The sequence below is a fragment of the Silene latifolia genome, chromosome Y, assembly GCF_048544455.1.
Source record: "Silene latifolia isolate original U9 population chromosome Y, ASM4854445v1, whole genome shotgun sequence".
Taxonomy (NCBI): Eukaryota; Viridiplantae; Streptophyta; class Magnoliopsida; order Caryophyllales; family Caryophyllaceae; genus Silene; species Silene latifolia.
Genome location: NC_133538.1, coordinates 229421174 through 229423897, shown reverse-complemented (window position 1 = coordinate 229423897; position 2724 = coordinate 229421174). Strand labels below are relative to the sequence as shown.

General features: G+C 38.1%; 1 protein-coding gene across 1 annotated transcript; it reads left to right on the top strand.

Moving 5' to 3' along the window:
- The first annotated feature begins 1698 nt into the window (after positions 1-1698).
- On the top strand, positions 1699-2463 carry LOC141630188 (uncharacterized). The gene is made up of 2 exons (XM_074443049.1): positions 1699-1806; positions 1903-2463. Exons 1-2 carry the CDS (start codon positions 1699-1701, stop codon positions 2461-2463), a joined length of 669 nt encoding a protein of 222 aa, XP_074299150.1.
- Positions 2464-2724: the final 261 nt, after the last annotated feature.

The following is a 2724-nucleotide window of genomic DNA, read 5'->3' as shown; positions in this document are numbered from 1 at the left end:
ATATATATATATATATATATATATATATATATATATATATATATATATATATATAGGAGTTCTAGTAAGTCCCTTGAATCTTAAGAGTCCCTAAGTCCTTATTAGGTCATTTGGATGATGGAGGGATGAGATTCAATCAAAATGGAAGGCCACAAATGAATCTCATCTAATTACCTCCCTAATCTTGTCCCTCCCTAATCATTCATGCTCCTCTCATTCTAATATCCTTCCTCTCCCTCTCTCATCTCATAACTCACACAACTCACTCCTTCTCTACCTCACTTCTCTCCCAACAAAATAAAAACCTAAACAAAAAAAAAAAAAAAACCCAAAAAATCGCCCACCATCCTCCTCTCAAACGCACCATCACCCAAAAAAACCAATAAAAACCACCCTCCTTCCTCCCTCCATTCTTCCAGCCGCCCCCGACCACCCCCACAACAACCTTCCCACCACCGCATGTCCGCACCTGAAACCACAACTGCCACCAACCTACCACGACCCCAACCCCGACACTCCCACCACGGTGACAACAAGCACACGTCTCCCTCCTCCTTCTACCGCCTCCGTCCTCCTCTACCTCACCGCTCATCACCATCACCGTCTCACCTCACCTCACCTCAGCAACCGTTAAAAAACCACCACGACAACAAACCCACAACCACCTCCACGCAGCTGACCCACCAACAAACCCACAACCACCACGACAACCACCAAGGCGCCACCATCCACCACGCCAACAACAAACACCACGGCAACCACCTCACCTCAGATCTCGTTTCTTAAGATTTTTTGGTTGTTTCTTCTTCTCATTTAAATAATCGTGTGGGTGTTGTTCGTTGTTTCTTCTTCTCATTTAAATAATCGTGTGGGTGTTGTTCGTTGTTTCTTCTTCTCATTTTAGATTTTTTTTTGTTTTTTTTTTATTTCGGTTTTTTTAATTTAAATCTAGTTTTGTTTAATTTAAATCCACTTCTTCTTCTCATTTGTTTTTATTTTTTCTGTTTTTTTTTTCATATCTATTGCTGATTTTTTTGTTAATAAATGACATTTTTAATTATTCCATTTTATTGGTTAGTTTTTGTTACATTTTTTAAGATGTACTCCCTCCGACCCAGACCATAGGTAACAGTTACCTAAAATGGACGAACCATACCAAAGGTAACATACTATAAATGGCATGTTTTTGTACAATATAATCCTTATACCCTCCTCATATTTACACACATGCCATCATGTGGCCCACTCACCAACTCCTTTTTTAATCCACCTAAACCCATTTAATTATACCCACTACCTATATGACCCACTCACCAATCTTTCCATCTGTGCCCCTCCTTTTTACCCATTTTCTTAAATAACCCATTTTTCACCATGTTACCTTTCGCCTGGGTCGGAGGGAGTATTTGTTAATTTTTTTTCAGATTTAAGTGTTGATTTAAATACAAAAAATGGATTATGCGATTAAAGTTACACTATTTACGACTAAAGTTACACTATTTAGGACTAAAGTTACAGAAAAAATATAGTATAAAGTTGCACTGTTCAGTGTTGAATACCTTACGTAATTACTGGTCTTCTATCATTTTGATTCCTAAATTGGTTATTAAAAGAATAGAGGCTCTGTGCAGGAACTACTTATGGCATGGGGGAGTTGAACACAATAGAGCTCCTTTGGTTGCTTGGCAGAAGGTCTGTATGAGCAAGAAGAGTGGAGGATTGGGTATTAAAGAGGCAGGAATTCTAAATAAAGCTACTGTAGGAAATTTGGTGCACTGGATTCACATGAAAGCTGATAGGCTTTGGGTACAATGGGTGGATCACATCTATATACATGGTTAAGACTGGCAAAATTATCAACCTCCTCTGGATTCAAACTGGAACTGGAGGAATGTTTGTAAGGTGAAGGATCTTTTTGCTGCAGGGTATCAGAATAATCATTGGATTGCAGATCCAAAGGGTTATTCTATCAAGTCTGGTTATCTGTGGTTGCAGGGAGTGTACCCTCCTGTAAACTGGTACCAGGTTGTCTGGGATAGCTGGTGTTTACCTAAACATTCGTTTGTGGGTTGGTTAATCAAGCTAGAAGCTCTTAACACTAGGGAGAACCTGTTCAAGATTGGAGTTAGTGACACTGATAAATGTGTCATCTGTGAGCAGTGGACTGAGGCTCATAAGCACTTGTTTACAGAATGTGCTTTTAGTTCAAGAATCATTGTTGGACTTGAGCGGTGGTTGCAAGTACAGATGGGTGGCAATTTATCTAACTTTTCTAGATTACAGCAGCAGGTATGCCACTTGGTGTTGATGGCAGGTTGGTATAATATCTGGTTTGAAAGAAACAGATGTAGGGTTGAATTCAGTATATGTAGGCCGGATAAAGTTGTGAATGAGGTGAAAAAACTAGTTCATATGAGAGTGCAGGGACTAGTTAAAGGGCAGGTGAGTCAGGTGGATGCATAGTGGCTGAAGAAGTTAGACATAGTTATCTCTAATTGAGTATGCTTGTAATGGATATTGTAATGACTGAACATTGATTAATAGTAATACAACTCAGATATTACCAAAAAAAAAAGTTGCACTGTTTTACGACTTAGTATTTATTTTCTCAAATCTCGTCTTGTAAATTCGTCTTGTTATATATTTTTATTAGATCTAATAATTTTTCAGATCTAAATTCGTCTTATTATATATATATTTTTAGATCTAATATTTTTCTTAACG